The sequence below is a fragment of the Montipora capricornis genome, chromosome 10, assembly GCF_036669925.1.
Source record: "Montipora capricornis isolate CH-2021 chromosome 10, ASM3666992v2, whole genome shotgun sequence".
NCBI lineage: Eukaryota > Metazoa > Cnidaria > Anthozoa > Scleractinia > Acroporidae > Montipora > Montipora capricornis.
In genome coordinates this window covers 47,020,001-47,043,745 of record NC_090892.1, presented here as the reverse complement: position 1 = coordinate 47,043,745, position 23,745 = coordinate 47,020,001, and the positions used below count along the sequence as shown (strand labels likewise).

The 23,745-nt window shown below is 38.7% G+C and overlaps 1 protein-coding gene across 7 annotated transcripts in view; it reads left to right on the top strand.

Moving 5' to 3' along the window:
* The window catches only part of LOC138021624 (hepatocyte nuclear factor 4-gamma-like), a 41,357-nt gene extending 21,084 nt beyond the window's left edge, over positions 1-20,273 (top strand). For 3 of the 7 annotated variants that reach the window (XM_068868544.1, XM_068868545.1, XM_068868542.1), the window contains exons 2-7: positions 3,656-3,772; positions 11,555-11,785; positions 13,551-13,679; positions 14,050-14,418; positions 14,787-15,023; positions 16,858-20,273. In XM_068868544.1, coding sequence (XP_068724645.1) covers positions 3,742-3,772; positions 11,555-11,785; positions 13,551-13,679; positions 14,050-14,418; positions 14,787-15,023; positions 16,858-17,153 — 1,293 coding nt within the window. In that variant the 5' untranslated portion in view covers positions 3,656-3,741 and the 3' untranslated portion in view covers positions 17,154-20,273. The other 4 variants (XM_068868546.1, XM_068868543.1, XM_068868547.1 and 1 more) reach the window with 4 other exon arrangements.
* The last annotated feature ends 3,472 nt before the right edge of the window (positions 20,274-23,745 follow it).

The window sequence follows — 23,745 nt, the reverse complement described above, 5'->3', positions numbered from 1 at the left end:
ACGCGGGATATCATGGCTGGCAGCAAGGTCAAGGCAAGGATAAATTAGTGACATTCCTCTTCGAAAACTATTTTTTCACTTTGATTTTTTACCTAGTTTGTTTCACAGAAAAGTAAACCATGCGAAGGCATGAAAACTGTGCAAAGTTGGTGTATGCTCCGAATTTAGCCATCGCACAATCCGACATTCAACAGAAAGATACCAAAAGTATTTGTGCTGGGAGGTTCATGGCACGTAGCCAAACAAAATCTAAGCCATCTTTATCAAAACTTACACTCAACATTAATATGGTCACCCCAAAACGCAGACTGCAGACTGTGCAGACCGTGCAGACCAGGGGTAAAATATGGCGTTACCCTCACTATTATTGAGAGCTATCCGTAAACAGGCTAACCTGAATGTTATTTAGGCCTAATTCAGGCTAACTGAATTTTCATTTTACAGACGGTCCTCACAGTCTGCAGTCTGCGTTTTTCAGTGTCCCAAATTAATACAAGATCTTGCATTAGTATTCTCGGTTCCTGTATCCTTGTGATTTTTTTAAACAAAATACCAACAAGTTTCGGGTCACAACGAGGAACAAAATGAAACAAGGTGAATCTGATCTTTAATTGAGTTTTGGTTGATTCCATTACACTTCCGCTCTGAGGCGTTGCCGCGGTCGGGGAGAAATAGCTTCCTCTCTTTGATCCAGTGCTTTGTGCCTGTTGGCGTTGACCGATGACGATAGATTCAACACCATATGCTTTCCATCTTTTCCTGGGTCGCCCACGGACTCTGCCTCGTGATCGCCGTGGAGTTAAAAGCTCATCGGTGAGGCAGGTTGGATTTTAAGGATTCTTGTTAAATGGCCAAGCCACTTTATCTTCTGTTTATCAATATGCACTCGGAAGTGTATGTATGTCACGCCCTGGCAACCATAATCGGGATGTCTTCAAACCCTACTCTGGTTCGGTGGGTCTTGTCAAGGGCTTTTTTAAGGCAATTCCACAAGTAATGATCTTACTTTTGTTATATTTGGTTGTGGCTCATGAATGGCACAAAGTTGATCACTTGACGAGATGTCTTCATCTAAATTTCTCTGTTCAATCCGTTCCATCCTCTGTGGAACCGTCTCACCGAGGTACTTGAATTCGTTAACTAGTACTTGTTTCAAGTGCTTGCCAACAATTTCTATCTGGCTTTTTTACTTGATCAGCTTTCGAAAACCTCCATTCCTTTAACTGGATATCTTTTGAGGCCTGTTATACGCACAAACCGGGCATTAAACTTGACTGACACGGCAAACCGCAAGTTTCGTAAAATGATGATTAAAGCCCCGAGACGCGAGTAACACGTGTCCACAAAATTAAAAAGCTCAAAGTACAAATTTCTTGTCTTAATCCCGAGAGTTTTTCAGTTCCATCTTCGCTGTTGAGACCCGGTAAGCTTAATTAATGAAGCAATTGATTAAGCAGTTAAATCAAAAATTTTCGGTGCGAGGAAGTAAGTGCATTGTCGGTGGGTCTGTTCATATTTGTATCGTTTTTTATTGTTAAGTACGAACACTATCACAAGTTTGTGGTTACGTAACTATCCTAACTGACTGATGAATGCAGCCTGGATAGTCTGACTCACTGAATGTTTGCGTATCACTCAGTATTAGGGAAAACGAGCTGAGATGACAAACAGCCCTCCATGATTTGCTTTGCTATTCGTGTAAGGCTTCGGAAAGGAAATATCTATCTTTCATCCGCTTGTACTCCAGTCGTCCTTGCATCTACCATAGGACGCGGTTTGTGAAATGGTGATTGCTTATTAATTTTAATGCGATATTCGAAAACAGCGAGTAATCGTAGTTCTTGGAATGGTAATTAAACTAAGAGAGATTACGGTTACATAGACGAGATTTCTTCACAGGAATATCTCGCAGGGATTTCTTCGGCGATACTCAATTGCATCAACGCAAAATTTCGTTCATTTGCAATAATCTGATCTTGCATACTTCTGAAAATTATCATTATTATTATTATTATTGGTTTTAAATTTCGCAAATTCTCAGTTTATAAATCGAGCGCCCTATTGTTGCATATGAACAGCTCTTTCGTTTGGTGAACCAATCCTGCTGATTAGGGACTGATTTTCTGGCTAATATATGTAAAGTCGCGTAATCTTATTGACACAATCAGTTACGCACGTAACAAAATCAACAATGTAGTAAAATCATTTGCTATGTAGATTTGCCGCTGAAGAAATTTGAACAGTTTCCTCTCCCTGCATATTCGCCCTTTCTCTCAATACCGTCAATTTTGGTGACGGAACCAGGCAGACCGGCTCTTAGGCAGACCGGCTCACTGAAGGCATTAGTTAATTAATGCAGTTTGCAACGACAGTGATGTGTTTTTCAGTGAACAGTTACCTTAGGCAATCAGCCGCAAACAGCTGCAATATCGTTGTCAAAAGCTGGTTTATGAGTTTTTAGACTCACAATAGGTCTTCCGAGCTGAGATTACATAACTAAAGCATTGCTTGCTCCTTAACCAGCAAGGATAAAATAATACGAGATAAAAAAGGCAGTACGAAAGAACCTTTTTGTAAGAACGTTGAGGCTGAGATTACCTAAAATTTTAAGAACGTATTAAGAACATTCCTCAAGCTGAGAGTCGATTAAGCAATGTTTAAAAGACGAGCAGCAGTGTTTTGTATGCGTAGCCGAGGGTTTTTAGACCCGATAAAACACGTGCTGCGAATTTTTTGAACGGCTTCAAAAACATTCCATAAAAGGCGTGTCCCTCTGGACTCAGAACAATGGCTCCAATTGCAATTGTGAGAGGAAAATATTAGCATACCAGAAAAACAAGCTATGCCTTAGTTGAGTGTTTTATCAGGATATAAAACTCATACACGTGACGTTTTATCGGTGTTTTGATAGGCTGTTAGGCTCATGAATTTTTATTGAGTTTTTGAAGAAATTTTTTATTTTGCTCATTTGTACTTTTAAATAAAAGCACGAAATAAAGGTAAATAAATGTAAATTAACCCAAATACTTAAGGGCATATTTTGTATAACATAATCGTGAATGGTTTTCTTAATGCATGATACACATCTCAGTTTGTAATACTGTTCTTATTTATAAGTTTCCTGGTCACGTCCGCATTGATTTATTGAAATACTATACCATGTAAATTTAAGAACATCTTAAGAACGTTTTCAGCCTCACATCGTAAAAATCATATAAGAACGCTCAGCCTCATCTCCAAAAGTAGACGTTCTTATAAAAAAGAGAGAGTGTAAACTACGAAAATCGAGAGCGAAAGAAGTGTTGCAAGTTTTCGTCCTTTTAAATGACCAGAAAGAAAAATCAAAACCAGTTAGTAAATGATGGAAGCTTAATTAGGATAATTTTTATTGGCCAAGGGCCGGGAATCCATCTAGACATAAATTTTTGTCCAACTTTTGCTCGATTCCAATTGCGCATCGTTCTCTTGTTCTTTGATTTACATTCCCATTCTCTTCTCCGATTTACATGTTTTTTTTTTCACAACTTCATTTAAGGCCATTTGTGTTAATTTCTGCTCATTTGGTCTGAGGTGTCTAAACAGGGTGTAACGTTTTAAATGTTGCCCGAAACGAATAATTAAGCTTTTGTTCACAACACAAGTTTTTCTCCTCCAGATCAGTGATGAGTGGTTCTTGCTGTCATTCACTATTATAATCTTGGTAGACCTGAACTGACACCAGTTAGTGGAAACGAGAGAAGAATGCTTAGTGGACTTCGTATGATTCTAAAAGGTAAAAAAATCTTTTATTTTATTTTATTTTATATTTTCATTCACTGTGAAGTTTATTAAGGTGTTGCTCGCTTTAGCAACCGATTTAAAGACTTTTCTGAGCGTAGATATTGGATAGTTTACTTGTAAGCCCTGCGAGTGTGAAAGTCAACCATGTGTAAACTTTGCGGTGTTTTGTTCATGTCCAAACCTTTTACATACTTTTCGACGTTATATTAGTTTGTTCTGTTTCTTTTACCTTGATTTGCGTTCAATACTGGTCATTCTAAGGGATAGTGTTTTTCGTGAGTCGCTTCGGGCAGTTCCTTTTAGGTGCAAAGTCCCCATTCTTGACGAAAATTTCTGGCAAGAATTCTCTTTGTTTCATCTGCCTATGTGTTCCGCTAGAGTTCATCGTTTTGTTCATCCTTTTCTTAAAACGTTTTTCGTTGACTTGTTGTGTTAGGCATCCTAAAACTTCTCGAAATTTTCACCGAAGATGAAGTCATCGCCATGATTTCAAAATCTGAAAATTGTTCCAGTAAGAAAATCGTACCGGGACCACTGCGAAGAGTGCGTGGACATGGTATAATGTTTATTTTCACCGGAGCGAGAAATGTGAATTCGAGCTCGATTTGAATAGGCTTGAATAAGGGACAAAAAGTTCAATAATTATAGATTGAATTCTCCCTTCTGAACTCTAGAGGTTTAAAAGTAAGGGGCTTCTTGAAGAGCAAAGTTGTATTCACACATTTATCCAATAAAGAAGGATACTGAGGAAGTGTATGACTTTTTTTCTCAAACTTTATTTTCACAAAGGTGTACATTCATGAACACATTACATACATAAATGTCAGAGGTAGAGGGAAAATAGGGCACAGTCACGCGTGCTGGATAATCCCTCACAAATCCTAAAATATCGTACTTAAAGTTGTTATCCGAATTGGGTGATAAAAGCCTTCTTCAAACCCACGGACTTGAGAAGGTTAAAGGTCGGCCAATTTTTCTGTATGGAGGGGGTAGTTTCTAAAGAAACTGTGGTGCTGCGTCGGTGGGGAAGTAGTATGCAAAAATTTGGTTTTATCAACGGAGTTGATAATGTAAATTGGTCACCGTACAGAGATTCTAAAAGCTGACGTTTCGAGCGTTAGCCCTTCTTCAGAGCGAAGATTCGCTCTGACGAAGGGCTAACGCTCGAAACGTCAGCTTTTAGAATCTCTGTACGGTGACTAATTTACATTATCAACTCCGTTTTGATAAAAGCCAATTTTTCTGTACATTTCTACCAAGCAAAGCTCGTTTCCAGGATCGGATCCGCCTCTTGGGGGAGAGATGAAAGGACCCTGGGAACGATACTTCAGGATTCTGCTGACTGGCAGAAAAATATCAGTATGGCTAGAAGTTTTTAGAACAGTGATGAACTCTTTATCAGCTGTTTGAATAGCTTTTTTCGCTGCTATTTTCGTTTCGACTTATATGCTACGACTGTAGCAGTTCACAGACGTCAAGTATGGAAAAAAATATTGTAATTCATTATTAGTTAAAACAGAATATTGTTTGAGTCGAGAGGAATGTGAAATACAAATTCAAAACTTTAAAAGCAGAGTTATCGAGGATGACTTACTTCTAATCTTGATTCTTGGAAAAGAAAAAGGCAATTCAGATTAAAACTCCACGCAATTATGTGACGAACGTGTTTCAGTACAAAGAGATTTATGTATGTTCTTTGTTCGCATTTTAGCTAAATAACGACTTAAGAAGAACTTAGAAAGCTTTTTTTTTTAGTAGCAAAGAAATCGATAGTAGGTAATCATCGCGCGTCGATAAATCATCGAAACAAAGATTCTATGGTTCACGGAAACAATCAACCATTTAAGGATTGAAAAATAAAGGTCTTTTTTTTTTCAGAAGTGCTTTACTCTGCTAACTGAACTTTGGACTCATCATCCCTATTTATAAATTATTGTTTATTGTCCAATATTTTTGGATGTAAGGGCATGTAGGTATTTGTATATGCTCTTCTCTTTTTCTATTAATGTGAGGAATACCTTCACAGCTGTAGGTTTCATTTCCGAGATGCATTTTAAAGCAAACTTCGACCCCTACCCGGCCAAGGCGTAGGCGCTAATCGCTTGCGTAATGCTGGCTGTTCCAAAGGTAACTGTCATCCGAGCACTTAGGGATGTATCTGGAACTTCCAAGGAACTCGGCGAATTTGTGAGGCCTTTGTTGACGGTCCTTAAAGTTCTCTAATTATTATTGGCACTTAACTGGTAGTCACGTGTAGTAAATCCGACTTATCTCAGAAGCTAACTCCCTTTCTCTTTTTGTTTACTCTCGGTTAACCACAAAATGGAGTCGCATGAAACGGGGCAATGTCGATCAAAGTCCATGAATGGTTTCTGTTCTCGATTAGAACAATGCTAAGTCGATAATCATTATCACTAGGCGTTTTCATTATCCATTGTCACCATCATCATCACAATTATTATTATTATGGCTATCTTTTGTAAACACTTAACGATTCATACAGGGTATGCACCAAACCTGCATGTGGTACTGTACGTAACCCATGAACTCAAATGGCAAAAACCTGCATTCAGTACCATGCGCAAAAGACAAAAATTTTGAAAGAATGAACTTACTAATATAACCTATAAGAACTGATTTGCCTGTTGAATTAAAACTAGGAAAAGAGGTTTTGAACTAGTGCATAAAAGTAATTAAGTCTGCGTGGGAAATGACAGGCTTCCGCAATCGACGTGTTCTCCGCCGAGACCGAAGGATTCAGTTCCTTTATTACGATACGAACTTCCCTGGACCACCCGCCCAGAGCATCGATGACGTATGGTGTAGCCTGAGAAATGCCACTACAGTTCCCATCGGGGAGGGGCTTTATTTACTGTTCTTTTCCCTGCTTTTCATTTCCCAGTCGTTCATCTAAGGGGACCTCATTTGCACCGCGAGCACATTGTTTGCCTTGTGGTCGACATGTCTTGCATCCACTCTGTTCAGTTGTGCGTGATTTAAATTCAGCGTATATTAGGATTCATCAACTTAGTTGGGCTTCGGGAGAAGAGAGCTACGGGCGGAAACAAGATGAATCTGAAACGGCCCGATTACAGATATCTTGGCATCGTTAGGCAAAGCACTTTCAGGGAAGCAGTGTGACAGGCTAGGTATTTGATTTGAGTAAGCGCTGAACAAATGGCTAACACTCGCCGTCAGAGGCTCTCAGGAGTTTTTTCCTCAAAGCCTGTACATATCGTCTCCAGTTTGGGTGGCGCAAGTGATAAATAGTTGGTGTTAGGTGGTCATCGAGGTCTGGCCACACCAAGCACCCCTTCTTTAATGATCATCGTCATCGTCGTCATCAACTCTTGCATCAACATCATTCAATATCATGGTCATCTTCACCAACATCGTCATTTCATACCCTGACTTGAAAATTTCCAGTGTTTTTTTCTTTTGTTTTAACTCTAGCCGACCCTGGAGGTATGTCTGCTCGCTTTGTAGAGTTTAGGTGTTTAGCCTTCCCATGAAATTGAAGCACCAAAAGAGATCTCGAGGAATTGACTAATTTTAAAGTCAGTCATACTGCAACGGAATTGTTACTTCGAGAATTTCCTGTTACATCATGGTCTTCATTGGCAAAAATTATTAGTTTTTTTTTTTCTATTAGTTTCAAATAACTTTACCAAGTGGTTAAGTTCAGTAATCTTTGAAAATATGCTTGGTTGCTCATCTCAACTGTTCCTGCTGCGGCTGCTGATATTGTCCTTTAGTATATACTAAAACAGTGGATAGCGTTGAACTCGCGCGCTGATTGGCTCGTCAAACTCCGAATAACCTGTGCTATCAGTACCTCCGAGCAACTCGGGAAAAAATGGCGTCCCGATTTGCATCCGTGACAAGTGAAGAAAACATCCAAATTAATTTTTTGTGCTGTATATTATCTCACTGTTTTAGTATATACTAAAACAACTATTCAACTCAGTGTCGGTTGCTAGCGTTGGATATTTACCTCGCCGCCTCGCGGCTCGGTAAATATCCACCGCTAGCCACCTCCACTTCGGTGAATAGTTGTTACATATCCTTTGCTATTAGTTTTTTTTTCTCCTTTATATACAGGGAAAGGTGAGAAGGCAAACTAATAAAAATAATTCCTCCACCCCCCCTCCCCCTCCCTAATAGAGTAACTGCAGGCGCATGACATGCTTGTTCGCATTCTCCGGGTCTCACCCCAGTCTAGTAAAATCGTTTTTTCTGTTTTATAGGCTACTGTTTTGTGGTAGGTTTACTGTTAACAGTGTTTTGCCGGCAGTTTTCTTTGTTTTTACGCAAGAGATGACCTTTTTTTCATATTTGTGGGCGTCAACAAAGTTCTTTTTGTTTGGAGCCTCGGATTTCTCCCTCGTTACGACTGTGGGTGTTTTTTTTTCACAATAACACAACGATGAACGGCCTCTCTTAGCCTCCCCAATGCAAGGGCAATCGCTCCAGGGAGAGGCTTAATTATATAAGGAACGAGTTCGTCGTAAGTCCATGCTGTCGTCGATGATTCTGACTTGAAATTACTTGTAAAAAGAGGTAAACAATTTTCTATTGTGCGTGACTTCGAACAATAGGCCGTTTACATGCAACACTAACATGCTTAGAACACGCGATAAGAGGGCACGAGAAATACTCATGCAGAGCGGGGGATCTTTACTTAATAACGTGTTTTCTGGGGGTAAGACTCCCGCATGATTCGGGCGGCAGTTCCGACAAGCAAAAATGATACCTAAATTAAGCTTAAGTCGCTTTCATTCAGTATTTACAGAATTATTACTGGTTACCTAATACAGGTTACCAGTGAAAGTTTGATTCTTGTTTCAACAAGTTACCTCAGACTCCACCCTAATACGTGAGGTATCGGGCCAGGCAACGCAATTTCTTTGCAATTTCTTGAAGATGTTTTTTAAGATTTGATCACTGAAATTGTGCTGTCTTTATTGATTTCATGTTCCACAAGGTCCACTTTCAATCTTCGAGTCATTTTTCCTCGCCTTGCTTTATGGAATTGAAAGTTTGCTGATTATTTAATAAAATTAATGCATATGGTTAATCGGAATTAAACCGTGACAAACGTGCCCGGCCTTTTTAAAGTTCGTTGCTAGAGTCATGTGAAGGATCTACAAGAAGTTTCACGTTAACTCTCTAATTCTTTGATGCAGCCACAAAAAGTAAATGTCAGACATATGATTTTAAGCCTCAAAGAATCCTGAAAAAGGATTGAACATTGCTTCATTAACTGCGATGCCGATCACTTTCACTTAGAATTACACAACCGGCATTCAAATACATATTTCTTATAAGACATATATTTGTTGTCCAAGCTTGCTCATTTCTTGCTAGTGATCTTAGCATTACGAATCAAAATTTTCGTGGGTTACAAGTAACGACCGTTTGCTGTTACGGCGACATGAACATTTGCGGTGTGCCAAAAAGTACTTAAAACCGGCTATTGTTTTAATTTGTTCCAAATTTGCGAGGCGATCGGTCTTTACCTGAAATTAGCGGTCAAATCACTTAATGGTGAAGGTCTTTTAAAAGATTAAATGACAGAATGTGTATGATAAGATATGCATGAGTCGTTTGGCTTGAACCTAAAAAGAATATTCCCCTACTCATGGTTCGGGACACTTTTTCGATTTTCGTTAACCTGCGAGAAGAAGTTCCGTTCGTGATTTTATAACTTCCCAGTTCCACATTGATTGAAAATATAGCCGTTGGGTAAAAGATATTTCCGTGGGGACATTTCCGTTTTTTCCGTGCGGTTAAACATCTACCGCTGTTGTGACCACAATCGTGACAAGACGAAAAGGCCAAAAGAATAAAATTGGAAATCTAATATGCCAGATCGCTTGTCGTCGTTCTGTGTGGGAGTGTCCCATTAGAGGCCACAATCGGCTTTGTCTTCAGCTCGAAAAGAAGCAATGTAGTTATGTGCTTGGATGTCTTGGCTCTTTATATGAAGGATATTGCCCGTGCATCAAAAAGACTACTTTTTGCCGGAACGTTTTGGCGCGGGTACTGCATTTCCAGGGTTTTCGTGTTGTCAAGGTAGGGTGACATAATTTATCTGACGAGTGTCTCTTTGGAGCTGTCAATTTCTGAGCGTGTTCGAGATGACAGCATTTTTCGTTATTTCGTGGTTCCCTTCTTTCGTCTCAGAACTCGCGGTTTTTCTCGAGGTCTTTTAACTTGCAATTGCCATATCATCATGGACATCGTCCGCCGGTTTGTCTTCTACAACAGTCGTTAACTCCGGAAAAGTCTACACGGCATTGCTGTGACAGTGGTTCTCTTCATCACCGTTCCGTCTTGAATGTTTAAGTTAAACGAAGAGGTTTCAAAACGGGCCAATTTTAAAGTAACATAAATATTATTTCGCCACAGCTGACCTTACATAGCGTGCGAGGTTCAACCTCTGTCGTAACAAAAGCCGATAGCTGGTATTAAACAGCTTTATCAAGGTTTGGGAGAAGCTCTCTCCACAGATATGCACCTTGGCCTTGAATACTGCAGTGAGACTTAAAGTGCAGTGATTTATTTAAAAAGCAGTTAAATTTACGGTCTGTCACTGAACTAAATTTAAACATAATTTTTATTTCCCATTTTGTTTTTGCTGGAGGAGAGTGTGGGTTGATTTGGTTGGTCACGCGCTGCCACTTATTTGAATATTGTCTTTTGTTTGTTATGATTTACTGCTTAAACAATCCCACTTCAAAAACACAAGTACCCTGTTATAGCAGTTTTCTACCTAGTACAATTCCCCAACCATAATGCGGACTATATAAATTATTTCATTATGTTGATTAAGTTAGAGTCCGATCAATGGAGACCTCGCTGCAACAAAAATGTGATGGTGAAGTAAAAATGTTTTAAACTTTGGTGGTGGCTATAATTTTGTGTTTGTCCCAGGAACGAATAAAACATTTATTGTTAACCATTGATGATGATGGTTATAATTATCATTTGACACGACTAATGAAAAAAAAAACTGTGTTTATGTGGGCAAAATGCGAAGGAATGGAATAGAATATATATTTTAAATCTCCCATAAATAAACTATGGGAATGGGAGAGACCTTAAATGACCTTAGATAGTCTCAATACAAGGATGTAACATTTTCCCTAAGAATGACGTAATGGGTCACCCATGGTCATTATCGGGTGAACTCGGAGTGAAGATCGTATTATCCCTTATCCGAATGTTCCCGCAAGGTGCTTTATGCTTGAGTGAATTTTATTCGAGGTTTTTGCGTCTCTTAGGATACTTTCTTTCCCATTTGTAAATAAAGACATAATAGCAGTTCTTTTGTTTATTGTTTGATCGGAAACGAACGTGCGGATATTTACGTCAGGTTAATCTCTCGTGCCTTGCTGTCAGGTCACATGACTAAACACCTCCCATTATCTGCTCAAGAAATAGAGTAGCGTCTTTTTGCGTGGCAGCCATGACTGACGGTATCTTTGGCGAGCTTTACTGGGGACTCCTCGAGTTCAAAGTACAACTTGGTCGGCTATAAATATAACGTAGATAGTTCCGTTTTGGGACGCAGTGTTTTCCGGTGAAACAAGTCATTTCTGCAGCCGTCAATGACGGACAAACTAGCAAATGGTGTGAAGCAGGCGGACAGCGCCAGCAAGAGCGGTAATAAACAACTATTGATCGCTTGCAGCCTGTCCATCACATCACGCACATGTTTTTGAAGTGAATAACAGGTTTTAAATTTTATTGTTTTTTTCTTCTTGTGCAGGAGATGATGGCGACAACGGTGCCTGCTTGATCTGTGGCGACAAGGCGACAGGAAAGCATTATGGAGCGTCGAGCTGTGATGGCTGTAAAGGTTTCTTCAGGCGAAGCGTTCGGAAAAACCACGTCTACGCTTGCCGTTTTCAGAGAAATTGTGTCATCAACAAGGACAAGCGAAACCAGTGCCGTTTCTGTCGGCTAAGGAAGTGTTTCCGGGCAGGAATGAAGAAGGAGGGTGAGGGAAAAATAATCACAATCTTATTTGTAATTGCTGGTTCGCGCTCGTACCATCGCCATTCGTAAGTCATCGTCTCCTTAACAGACGTGGCTCAATATGACATTGCAGCGAGGGCAGTGATACTTGATTACGAATCTGTTTCGGTGGTCAAAATATCACTTTGAACCTATCCTAGGGTAAATGTTCCAACGGGTACGTTGACGAATCAAATCGGAGAACTGTTACACAGCGAGTGTTCGTGAAAGGATTGTTGTAGTTGTGTCCAAACTTCGCGTGTTTTAAGTTTGTTGTGAATGCAAATTAACATTTACTTTTGTTATCAGCGAATTGAGAGAACCTAGAAATTCTATTTGTTTGTGTAGGAAATCCGCAAGTGTTGAAAGGTTTTGCTCTCAATTGCAAGTTAATCAATTACATAAACAGTTCGATCGATTGTAGATCAGACGTTTAATTTTGCATGGGAAAATAGAAACAAAATGTTTTTCCCACAAGGGAATTGCATCAACCTCCCACTTCAGCTGTATTTAGCGTAGTTACTTTTGTATATAGTTATTTTTTTCTTCTTTGCGTCTGTGAAAGTGAAAATCAGTTATCAAACCTTTATATGGCTGTTAAAAATTGTTGCAAATGAACATCCGTGATTTTTTTATTGATGTATACTCTGATGGTATCAAACAGTTAAAGTGATATTACTGTCAATTGTTCCTTAACAATGAAACTGCATTTTAGATCGAGGATACAATTTATTAAATAAACGAGCTTGAATAACTAACTAAACACATTATCCCTGATTTCCCAGGCCGTTGAATGAAACCTGTTCAACTTCCTCAGTTAGTGCTGTTATGTAACTCTTGAAGACCGTATGGGAGAAAATGGGTGAATGTTTGTCATTATGGAAAGCACCATTCACCCTAGGTGTGATTGTCATTCTGTGCTCTTGTGCCATCTTAACATGTGATTTCAAAGAGACTTGAAAATAATTTTAACACAAGAAAGGTTCAGGTTTCATTGGGAGACTTTTTGTCAGTTTTGCAAGGGTATCAATGTACATGTAGATCAAAGCCCTAATACATCAAAGATCTCAATTTAAAATTGGGTTTTGGCCCAAGTTTTCTTTTTCTCAGAAGCTGAATGCTGCAGGCAAAGACTTTAAGAACTAAGCAAACAAACTTGAAGGTCCATCTAGATTAACAGCCACGCGACAGATACTTGAACAGTTTAAATCCTTCTCTTCTCTGGCTCACCCAAGTAGCTTTTTATGCATTATTTTTCGTTTACTTTTGGGTGTTACAAGTGTTTTAAGTCTACCCATTACTTATTAAGTGTCACATTTGCACAGCCTCTTCATAGTTTGTTGAGAAAGGAAGGATTAACAGGCTAGAGTGTCAGGGTGGGTCGTGGGATGGGCTAAAGGTACACGAGGTCCACACATGGCATCAGTCTTCATAAATGACGTGTGAAAATATCAACTTGTGCAATTTGAGACACAAGTAATGTGTTGTACATGTAAGCCCATTCTCATAGCATGGTAGACTAACAAATGCAGGTTTGAATGTAATAGGTTTTAATTTGTAGAACTCAAACAAATGATGTTGGCAATGTTCACACATGTACCTAAAACCAACAAAAACAGCTCAGAAGCAAGCTGTTATCCTTGTCTTTCGGAGGAAAAGATAACTTTTTCTTCACCCCAAAGTGACTCTTATTCAAGGATGGCATGGGAGTGCCTTACATTCTTACATTGGTTTGCTTATATCCGCAGCTGTGCAAAATGAAAGGGACACCATTTCCAAAAGACCCCGTGGAGAGGATACAGATAGTCGTCACGGTCTGACCACAAGTGTATTGTTATCAGCTGAGATTCTGTCACGTCCTGCCTCCTCACCTCCTGGTAAATATGGATTTGTTTTCCAATGCCAATGTTTTCTTGATTTTCTTGAAACAATGTTGTTTGTTTTGCTGCCCATCAGCCGTTGTTGTGATCACAGGAACACAACTACCAGAGTCCATCAAGTTTGCATTTACACTGTCTGTAAGGTAAACAAGCCTTCTGAAGAGGGTGCCAAGCTAAAAGGTTGTGATATAGTTGCATTGAAAACAACTGAATTCTGGCAGAGGATTTCTATGGTTGCAGAAACTTTTATTAAAGGGAATTTCGAACCATGGATCCATGTCATACTCCTTTTTTTAACAAGGTTGTGATAATCATGTTAAATGTTGTTTATTACGTCTGAAAAACAAATTTGAATTTTATGTAATAGAGAGCATAAGCCTGGATAAAGAAGCAAGCTACAATGACATCTGTGAATCAATGCGACAGCAACTTCTGGTGTTAGTTGAGTGGGCAAAACACATACCTGCCTTTTGTGAACTCTTACTGGATGATCAGGTGGCATTATTACGGGCACATGCCTCTGAACATTTACTGCTGGGTGTCTCGAGACGCTCGCTGAACTTAAAGGATGTTTTATTACTTGGAAATGATCTGGTAATACCTCGAACAGCTGGAGATGCCGAGGTGCGGAGAATTGCCAATCGTATCCTTGATGAACTTGTGGAACCCATGAAAGAATGGAATGTTGATGACACCGAACATGCTTGTCTCAAGGCAATTGTTTTCTTTAATCCTGGTAAGTTTTGTCTTACAACCTAAAAAAAATGTATAATTTCCCTGTTTCTCCAAGCAGTGGAAGTTTTGATTGATCACAAGATGCAAGGGTCCACATTGGTTTCTCTCCCCACATTTTTTTTTATTCCAGATTTCCTGCTAGTGCTACTAACTTTTTACGTCAGGGTGTAGAGCAAAGTGTGTTGTCCTAGGAGTTGATCTGGTGGCAGAGCAAGGCCTCAACTCGCTGACCCTGAGGTCAAGAATCCAGTGGGGTCACGGCCTCACCATGCCAATACCCCTCAGCATTTTACAATAGGGTTATAAAAGTAAATTCACCCACTGGTGTGTTTACTATATTATTTTGACAATTTGTCTTTGTTATTTCAGATGCCAAAGGACTTAGTGATTCTCACAAGATCAAGCAATTAAGATTTGAAGTACAGACTATGCTTGAAGATCATATTGCCAAGGATCAGTACGATAGCAGAGGAAAATTTGGAGAACTGCTTCTCATGCTTCCAACAATGCAAAGCATAGCAAAGGAGATGATAGATCAAGTACAGTTTGCCAGACTGTTTGGTGTGGTTAAAGTTGACAACCTTCTTCAGGAAATGCTTCTTGGCGGTAAGTTTGAATTCATAAGTGATGTCAGGGTGGTGGGTTTTTTGAAGTGGTTGGGTATGGAGTGCTTTAAAATCACTTCCTGCTCTGTTGACCAGCCCAATTTTTTTTCTGATAGTTCTCCCCAATTCAACTCAGCAACATCCTGAAAATAGCTAAAGCCAAAGCAAACCACTTATGTCCAGAAATGGGCGTAATTAGATGCACGCTCAAGAAATTGTTATCTTGAACACAAAGTGTCCTTGTTAGTTAAGCATTTGCTATGTAATGTTTAAAGAACGAGCAGTAGAGTTTGATCGGGGTATCCGATAACACGTGCTGCAAGTTTTTTGAACGACTTTCAAGAACATTCACAAAGCTTTTCCCTCTGGACTCGAAAGAATAGGGACCTTTAGATTCTAGGACAAGGTTGAGAACAAGTATGAGATTTGACTGCCTATTTTAGCGAAAATACTCAGAAATTTTATAACCTGGACGATTAATCTTACTCTTTGTTAGCAGCATACAGTACATGTAGGTTCCTCAGATATTCTTATTGCTGATAACTGAGCCTTTTTCTGATTGAAAATTGCCAAAACTGCTACCGTGTTGTTGGCTTGTTTTGACACGACATAATTTTTTGCAAAACCTCGTACTAAAGTGACGACATTATCACATTTTTCCCCCTTAAATGACACTGGTTTGGGCACGCTCACTGTTGTTCTATGAGAAAATCTAGTACTCGAAGACGTTCTTGTCCTAGAATCGAAAGCTCTGTCATGGTTCAAATTGTGAGAGGAGAATATTAGCATACCAGAAAAACAAATTGATAGTAATCAAAGCCACATGACGTATGTAAATTTTCGACTTGTCGGCAGTCGCGCACTTTATTCTTTTGTCTCTGTAAACAATACCAGGAAAAGCAAAACATGATTATGAATAACAAAGGCACAAATGCATATATGATACGCAATTTTAGACGCGTAAAAAAAACCGGGTATACGCGTATTGTGTGTATTAATTTTGTGCCTGCGTTGTTGGCTTATCTCCGAGCGGCACTGTATGCCTTATTAGTATTCTATATATAAAGAATACTAACAAGGAGTGTTTTATCAGGATATAAAGCTCAAGCTTATCAGGAGGCAGCGTGGTCGAGAGGTTAGGGCGTTGGGTTTATTATTGCTCCGGGTTCAAATCCCGTTCTAGCCTCTGGTTAGGATTTTTTTCCGGTTGTCCCGGATTCAACTCTACCACTCTTTGTAAATAGCCAACTGGTTGCCTCCTGCCAGTTGGGGTTCTTAATAATGTTTCTGTTAAGTTTGAATTGTTTCTTTCACATTGTTAAAAGTGGGGTGCCTGTAAACTAGCTTGATAGCTAAGTGCACTTCCACTATAAACAAAGCATTTACATTTTTTACATTTTTACAGGCACGTGACTACAGAATAGTCCTTTATTAATCATCAATCCTCTACTATTCTCTTTATTAAAGGAAACAACATGATTACAGTTGTGGCAACCTTATTAAGACAATACAGTGTATTGTATAATCATACATGTTTCCTATTCATGTCACAACTCTGATACAATATTTGAGCTGATTTGTATGGTATTTTCTTGCTCTGCGTAAGGCATGCTGTAACCCATACAGATCTTCCTCTCATATTGTGTGTATCACTTACATGGCATTACTTGCCTTACAGGCTATCAGCAAAGCCCTGTACAGCTGTGGTGATGTCACAGTGCAAATGGGAAAAGTATGAAGTCAACTTACCTTGAAGATCGCCATTGTGACCTCTGATGTCAATGTGATCCTCATGGTCATCATTTAAGTATGAGTAACCTTTTGTGCTATTACAGGTACCAACATTGCAGAACAGTTAGATGCAGCAAACATGGGCCAGGTGGCCTCACCTCCAATGGCATCTCCCCCACCCTCTGCTGGTCCAACACCATTATCTCCAGTAAGCACCCTCCCCTCTGCACATCCTGAGCTGTACAATGCAGGCTTAGTGACTCATGGCATGATGCCAGGAGGTGTCCCTGCTCACACAGCAGCAATTCCGATGGTTCAGGACAGTAGACCATTTGTGGCGGTTCCATCAAGCTCTCTGCCTGGAGGTGTCATACCAAAAACCGAGAGATTTGATACATGACAATTGTTGCTCCACGTTTTGGCGACTTGGGAATGGTAAGAGTAAGCTGTGGCGGTGTTAAGACTGAAACAGTAGCAGGATCACAATGCAGAGTTTTGCTTGCCATTAGATTTCACTGGAGCACTTACTTCTGACAGCTAGCAGATAACCCTCCCACTGTGGAATTACCATGTTTTGTCATGGGTTGGATGAGGAAATTTTATTCTTAATAATAAAAACAAACATTGTAAGAGAATGTCCTTACTTTAGATGGTGCACACAGATAAAAAAGATTAAGCGCATTAGTGTACACATGATTATTACTTTTGATCAAGGTGTGTCTTGGCCTTTGAACAAGACAATGAACACCCAAAAAAGAATGGAATTTTAAAGTTGCAGTTAGTTTTTATTTGACAAGTAGAGGGGATTGACAGAATTTAATTTTCTACTTGGACACCCTGATAATTGCCTTGAAGGGGTGGTTGATCAGAATTACAGACATCATACTTTGCATGCGATTGCTTGAAATGCTTTTTATCGGTCAGTAAACAAACATTATTGGTAAAATTGAAAGTAAATATTGTACAATCAGTGCGGCAAAATACAAGCATGCTGATAGATATTACATCAAGTGACCTAGTAACTTGGTTAGAGCTTCAGAAAATGATTTCTTGTTTATTTACTCTTATTATTGAATGTAGGATTAGGACTATTAATTTTAGGATTTTATGAGACTTTGCGTGGTGTCAAGTTCCTATTTTTTCATATTTTAATCTATCCTATTTTCTCCCATAATTTTTCAAGGAATACCTCCTACTTTGCTATTTTTCTCATGTTGGTGCAAAATGCATTATTTAAAGGTAGTTCAACAATCTCAATGCCAATATACGTGAACTATAGAAGTTCCTCATGGCTGTGAACTGGGTCAGTTATGCCCAGTTTTCTTCGGTCACTGAAACTTTAAACCAAAGTTTTGCTATTCCAAGGCATGCCCTTTGTGAACAGAGCACCTTGGAAGCTTTCAAAGTTCTAGGACTCCTGTTTTTATTTGTGCTCTATCTGGTTTCCTTTTTTTCTTCCTTTTTTCTTCCTTTTTATGGTAAAAAAACTCCTATTTATTGTGCTCTTTATCCCACTGGACACCTTACAAGTGTGTTCATGCAGACGTTTTTTACTCGGAAAGCAGGAATTTGAGGTAGGGGGTTTCTACAAAATTAATACTTACTTACTTATTCAGATTTACAACTATAGCAGATACAGTATGGCTCGTTTGACAAGCTTAATGCACCAATGAACATCTTAGCACTGGGAAAATTATCAAGTCTTATTTCTGGTATTACTTAACTCATAAATGAGGATCGTTTTGTTCATTGGTTTCTTTTCTTCATACTTGAAAAGACCTTATTCACAGATGGTGGCCAGGTAATGCTGCTAAGTTAATTGAACCAACTTTTTTCAACTGCACCCATAGTTATGGTACCAGTTGGCATTATCATACCAATGCGATGTTAAACATGTGGGACTCAAAAGTGGTAGGAAGCATTAAAATGAATCACTGGCCTCAGAATATCAGGCTTCCTTCTGAGAGCGTTTTAGCATGCATTAATGATGTCATGACCGCTTTGTGGTGTTAAAAAAACAAAGTAATGGTAACCATCTTGGTCACTCGTGCAAATCCTCTGGGAATCAAATTCTGTTCATACATGGCTGCAGATCATGTGAATGAATAGGCTCTACTTGGCTTCCTGACTTTTGAGTCCATGTGTGTTGTGCTGCAGATTTGATACTGAATTTTGCCAAAGGTTGCTTTGCTATGGTTGCATCAAGCAGGTAACAAACTGTACATACATTGTAAGAGAATGAAAATACATTACATTACTGTACATTGTCTTGGCAAACAACTTGGAACAGCCTACTTGAGTTTTTATAGTTGAATGAAGTTGATTCAGTGGAAATTGATTATGACTTGGCAGCTGCTTAAAAAATCGTAACAGACACTGGGAGCATTATTGCTCAGATCAAGCCTGTTTCTTTTAAAGTGAACAATAGAAGAGTTAGCTTAGCGAATAACATGGACAACAGATATTTAAAGCCACCATCTATGTTCAAGGGCTATACCTGGCCCCAGTTGTTCAAAAGGTGGATAACGCTATCCACCAGATAAATCTCTATCCAGTGGATAAGTCATCGCAAAACCACTTGACATGTGCAATCCATTGGATAGTGATTATCTGGCAGATAGTGATACCATCGTTTGAACAACTGGGACCTGTAGTATATTATCTTGTTAAATAACGTGAAGGCACTAGAGTTAGGGGAAATTTGTTAACAATATTTAGTCTCCTTGACGTCAAAATAATTAATGTCCAAAAAGAATTTTCTCTTATGTGCACCCAAGTTTGCTTTTCTAAAATTGGTAAACTTTGTGCCAGGTGCTTAAGAGCTCAATCACCAAAGTATTTTTGCATCTTGAAATTAGCAGATCTCTTGTTAACGAAGCAAGGTTGTCTTGTGACAAGGTGATGCATGCATCCATGACAACTTTCCCTTTTTACTGTTTTGCCAGCAGCGTTGTGGTCCTTTTTCATTCATGGAATAAAATAGTTAGCTTGTTGTGAGGGTTTCTGAAAACATCATTGCATGCGTAGAGTTTGTAAATAGGGAGAAATTGAATAATTTTATTTTGAATATACAGTCTGTTTATTTTTTTAAAGACAGTAGATGCCTTGCTTCACTTCTGATTTGCACTGCAGCAGAAAGCAGTGTATGTGGCTTTTTGCAAATGAATGCTTTACAAATATTCGACGAGTGCTCTTTGGATATGAGTTGGCTATAACCAGTTTCATGTCCAACAAGCGCGAAAAATTTTAGAGCTTTGATACTCTGATACTAGTTCCTCCCACAGGGGCATTTCCAACATTAAAATGGTACTTGTATGTTCTGACAAAAAGAGCTCTTGGGACTTGTGACTGCTGTCATTTGCCAGCTGTTTATCAAAATAATGAATGATTACAGTTTTGTTTGGATTTGGAGTTTATTGGCTTGCCATCTTACATTCCATGCATGTCGGATAGCAACAAGAGAATAAACAAGTTTTTCCTCTTTTATATTCTCTTTATAATAAACCTAGTTACTTTTGAATGGTTTGATATGGTGGTTGGTTAAAGTGCCTTTCACCTCAGCACACCTTTCCACTTTATTTATTCCCTGAAATTACCCCAAATACATTGTGTTCTTTTCTAAACCTTTTGATTGATTTTTCCCTTTTTTCGGCTTTGAAAGACTGGAAAAGTGGTCTTACTTTGATCCAAAACCGAGCAATGAAGGGGAATGCATTCGATACCAGGTTGAAGTCACAAACTGCTTTGCGTTGGATTATTCTTTGAAAACAGTAACAAATCAATCTGTGACATCAACCTGGTATCGAACCCATTCTCCTCCATTGCTCAGTTATTGATCAAAGTATGACCACTTTTCCCATCTTTCGAAGCCACTAAAAAAGTGAAATTTTAATCACAGTGTTCTAAAAACAATACTGTGTACAGTGGAAAAGTGTGTTGAGGTGATAGGCACTTTAAGTTGCATGCATCAAATTTCCAAGTGTTGTTAGTTAGCACCTTGGAAGGCCCAGGTGATATTTTCTGAATAGCCCATTTCCAAGTTGCTGCATGCCTCAGTTTCAAAGCGAGTCCTGGTGCACAACCATTCAAATGGAAATGAGTTGTGTATTTTTATGCAAATCAAACTCATTTCCCTTGCAATAGTTGAGCACCAAGACTCGCTTCGAAACCGAGACTAACAGCAACTCTGAAATGGCCCGTTGGTTACCTGGAAAGTTTGTCTTAATTTGACAACAATGGCTTCCACCAGTTTCCCTTTAGAGCTATCAGAAAGTAAAAACAGGTTCCACCAAATAACAAGTGCTTTCCAACTTGCACTACCCCCTCCCCCAAATCAGGTATATTGTATTAAGAAAAGGTGGCTTACTACAGTTTTCCAAAGAAAAAGATCAAGACTTTGAAATCTGTGAAATTAAAGCAACAGGGTTTTGCTCTTCTGGAGTGTTAGTCACTGCAATTGATGTAAAATGAAATGTTACCCAACAAATAAATGCAAATCAGGAGAAAATGCTAAATATAGTAACTAAGCTCCTGGACGGGGGACTGGAAACTAGACATTAGTGGTATGACCAGGGTTAAAATCTTGGAAGTAAGTAAACAATGTGAAGACGAAACTATCAACATTTTTTTCAAAAAAAGATCTATCAGACAGTTTTTCAGTTATTATCAAAATAGACGAAAATAATTATTGACGTTTTTGTCGTTTGCAAAAAACCTGTCAGACAGATTTAAATGTATCTTTCTATACATGATTATTTTTTCTCTCTAAAGAACTCCTGAAATTTGTAAGGTGGGGTCGTACGTCCAGTTTTTGAGAAAAAGGCCTTCGAAATGTCCAGTTTCCAGTCCCCCCTCCAGGAGCTTGGTCACTTTATTCAGCATTTTTCCCTAATTTGCATTTATTTGTTTGGTGAAATTAACTTTTACATCATTAGGCCATTTTCAAAATATCAAATATTCAGCTTGATAGTGAGGCAAACAATAGACACTTTGGAACGAACGTGAAAGATACTTGCACATCATCCACTTTCTTTGTCTTTGTCCTCTAAACCTCTCTTTCAAGCTGAATTTTAATATATAGAAAAAGGCCTATCGCAGACACTAACACTTCAGATTAGACATCATGTTGCTTTTTGTGAAGCAACAACTTGAATGGCATACTCTGAAGATCGCAAACAAAGCAGTGCACAATCCAAAGTGGCCTAAGTACTTAGATGTTAAAAGGTTTAAGCATGAAAGAACTCTGCGATCAAGTGCAGGAAAATTGCTGGAAACATCCTTGATATCAAACACTTTTCAAGATCAAGTAACGTCAAGTTTTAATACACTGCCCATTACCACCAAAAACTGTAAAGCCCATCAACAGTTTGTAAAACATACTTTTAATTTTTTATTAGCACCAGCTAAAAAAGATTGCCTGTAGTTTCTGTTTTTTGATATTTCTATGTTACATATTTTTGATTTTACTTACTCTTATTATTTAGACATTGCAGGTGACGTGCCACCGTTCATGTGGATGTACTGCAATAAAGTTATTATTATTGTCATTATTATTAATTTCAGAGTCAAAATCTTGACCTTTTTCCTCCGAAAACTGTAGTAAGACACCATAAGGTGGCTGGAACCAGTCTCACTACTTTAAAGAGACCTCTTATTAGAAGTATACAAAAATTTTGGTTTTATCAATGGAGTTGATAATGTAAATTGGCCACTGTACAGAGACTCTGAAAGCTGATGTTTCGAGCATTAGCCCTTCGTCAGCGCCAATCCTTCTTATTAGAAGGGTTGTCACTACAACACTGTATCATGTAACAGCAATGTCATGGCACCATAAAAAAGGCCAATATTATTGGATGAAAAAATATGCGCATTATTGACATAATAGGTTACCATAGTAACATGAAAGATCTCCAAAAACAGCCTATATTTTGTGTTGACTTGTTTATATCTCAAAAGTGAACTAGGTGACCCCCATTTTTTATTGTAGAATAGTCATTAGCAATTTAAGATAGAGCTATTGGCAAAGTTTTCAAAAATTCTTGGGAGCTGATTCAGAGCTACCTTAAAATTTCGAACAAGTTAAGATAGCTCTGGATCGGCTAACAACTATTTTTTGAAACTTTACAGATCACGGCTCCAGCTTATATCAATTATTCTACAAGAAAAAATGGGGGTCACAGAGTTCGTTTTTGAGATACATGTATTAGCAAGTAACGAAAAAATAAATTTTGTAATTTTGTAAAATGACCAAAATAGGGTGTTTATGGAAAGCTTTCATGTTGCCATGGTAACCTATTACGTCTCCTACAGCCACCTCAAAATTAAATGGTGTTTCACTTGTTGGTCGAAACATCCCCTTGATGAGGATAACCCTCATTGGTCAACTTGAGACTTTAATACTTGATGTCTTATCACCTTAAAAGTGTTTTGATCAGCTCAAGTAATACGCATTTAGGGGGATAACACTTAAGGATAGTATTTTGGCTTCTCTGAAGATACCTCATTTCTAACAAGGAAGCTACTTCAACTTAAATAAACCCTGTTTACATTCAAAGTTGGGAGAGCCCTTTTATGTCCCTGGAATAACCCCCAGCAATACACTATTTTAAACATGATTGGGACATTATAAGGAAGACGTCCATTACAACCATTCCCTGTGCCCAACATTGAAACACAAGAACCATTTGTTTTAGTAGCCAGCCAATAAGACATCAGTGATCAATTTGGAAGGCATGCACTTTCTTTTTTTGGAGGGGGTTGGGGGGGGGGGGGGGGGGACTTTCAGCAATATTGATACAGTTTGCTTCAATATTGATCCAGTGATACCAGTTTCTTCTTTCAAGTTTCAATTATAATAATTAATTTTGTAAAATGACCAAGTTCTCTGGGACTATCTTGCTGGATGTCCATTCATGTACCATTACTATGACTGAGATAGTGGGAAAACAGATTTCTGTCACGATAAAATGGAGTGCAAGCTAGTACACAATATA